Source organism: Mizuhopecten yessoensis, unplaced genomic scaffold (genome assembly GCF_002113885.1).
Source record: "Mizuhopecten yessoensis strain PY_sf001 unplaced genomic scaffold, ASM211388v2 scaffold708339, whole genome shotgun sequence".
In the NCBI taxonomy this organism is placed as follows: Eukaryota; Metazoa; Mollusca; class Bivalvia; order Pectinida; family Pectinidae; genus Mizuhopecten; species Mizuhopecten yessoensis.
In genome coordinates, this window is record NW_018476079.1 from 1 (window position 1) to 1,079 (window position 1,079).

Consider the following 1,079-nt stretch of genomic DNA (forward strand, 5'->3'; position numbering starts at 1 on the left):
GAAAGAGATTCGAAGATAAGACCAACAGCACGAAGAGAGTATGGTCTGGTGAAATCAGTAGCCATAATAGAAACGTAAGATTCAATGGCGTGAGTAAGAGCATCAATACCAGTCCAGGAAGTTAAACGCTTTGGCATACCAACAGCGAATTCTGGGTCAACAATAGCCATATCTGGAGTAAGTTCGTAATCGACTAATGGGTACTTACGACCTTCTTCAGAGGTAACGACAGCGAATGGAGTAACTTCGGCACCAGTACCAGAGGTAGTTGGAATACAGACAAGAGTCTTAATAAGCTTACCGAGCTTTGGACAACCAACAACACGCTTACGGATATCAACGAAACGAGTAGCAATATCTTGTAAGTCTTGGTCTGGGTATTCGTAGAATAAACGCATCATCTTAGCAGCATCCATAGCAGAACCACCACCAAGAGCAATAGCTAAATCTGGCTTGAAGATGTTCATTTCACTGACACCTTCCATAATACACTTAATAGTTGGATCTGGAACAACCTTATCGTAGACAGCACAGACAATACCGTGTTGTTCACAAGCCTTAATAATCTTGTCAGTTTGACCTAACATAGTCATAGTTCTATCGGTAATAATGATAGCACGCTTGTGAGTATCACGTAAGTCAGATAAGGCTTCAGAAAGAATAGCACGCTTGAAGTAAACAGACTTTGGAATCTTGAACCAAAGCATGTTTTCACGTCTCATACCAACACGCTTAATGTTAAGTAAGTGCTTTGGACCAATGTTATCAGAAGAGGAACCACCACCCATGGTACCACAGGTAATAGTAAGAGCTGGAGCTAAACGGAAGTTGTACATATCACCAATACAACCAAGAGAAGATGGCATATCAACTAAAATGTGGAAGGCTGGAACTTCATTTTGGTACTTGGCAATTCTGTCCTTGTTGTTTTGGTTAGTGTAGAGAACAGCAGTGTGACCCTTACCACCGAAGGTAACTAATTCCTTACAGAGTCTAACACCATCGTCGAAGTCCTTAGCACGGTAAATACCAAGAATGGTAGTTAACTTTTCGTGAGCCATTGGTTCTTCGAATTTAAC

The 1,079-nt window shown here is 41.3% G+C and overlaps 1 protein-coding gene across 1 annotated transcript; it reads right to left on the reverse strand.

The window, feature by feature from the left end:
* Positions 1 to 8: 8 nt before the first annotated feature.
* LOC110440782 (aldehyde-alcohol dehydrogenase-like) lies at positions 9 to 1,073 on the reverse strand (the record flags this gene model as incomplete). Its single annotated transcript, XM_021483919.1, has 1 exon — positions 9 to 1,073. A coding segment is annotated over one exon (1,065 nt), but the record flags the coding sequence as incomplete, so codon positions are not given.
* Between the last annotated feature and the right edge of the window lie 6 nt (positions 1,074 to 1,079).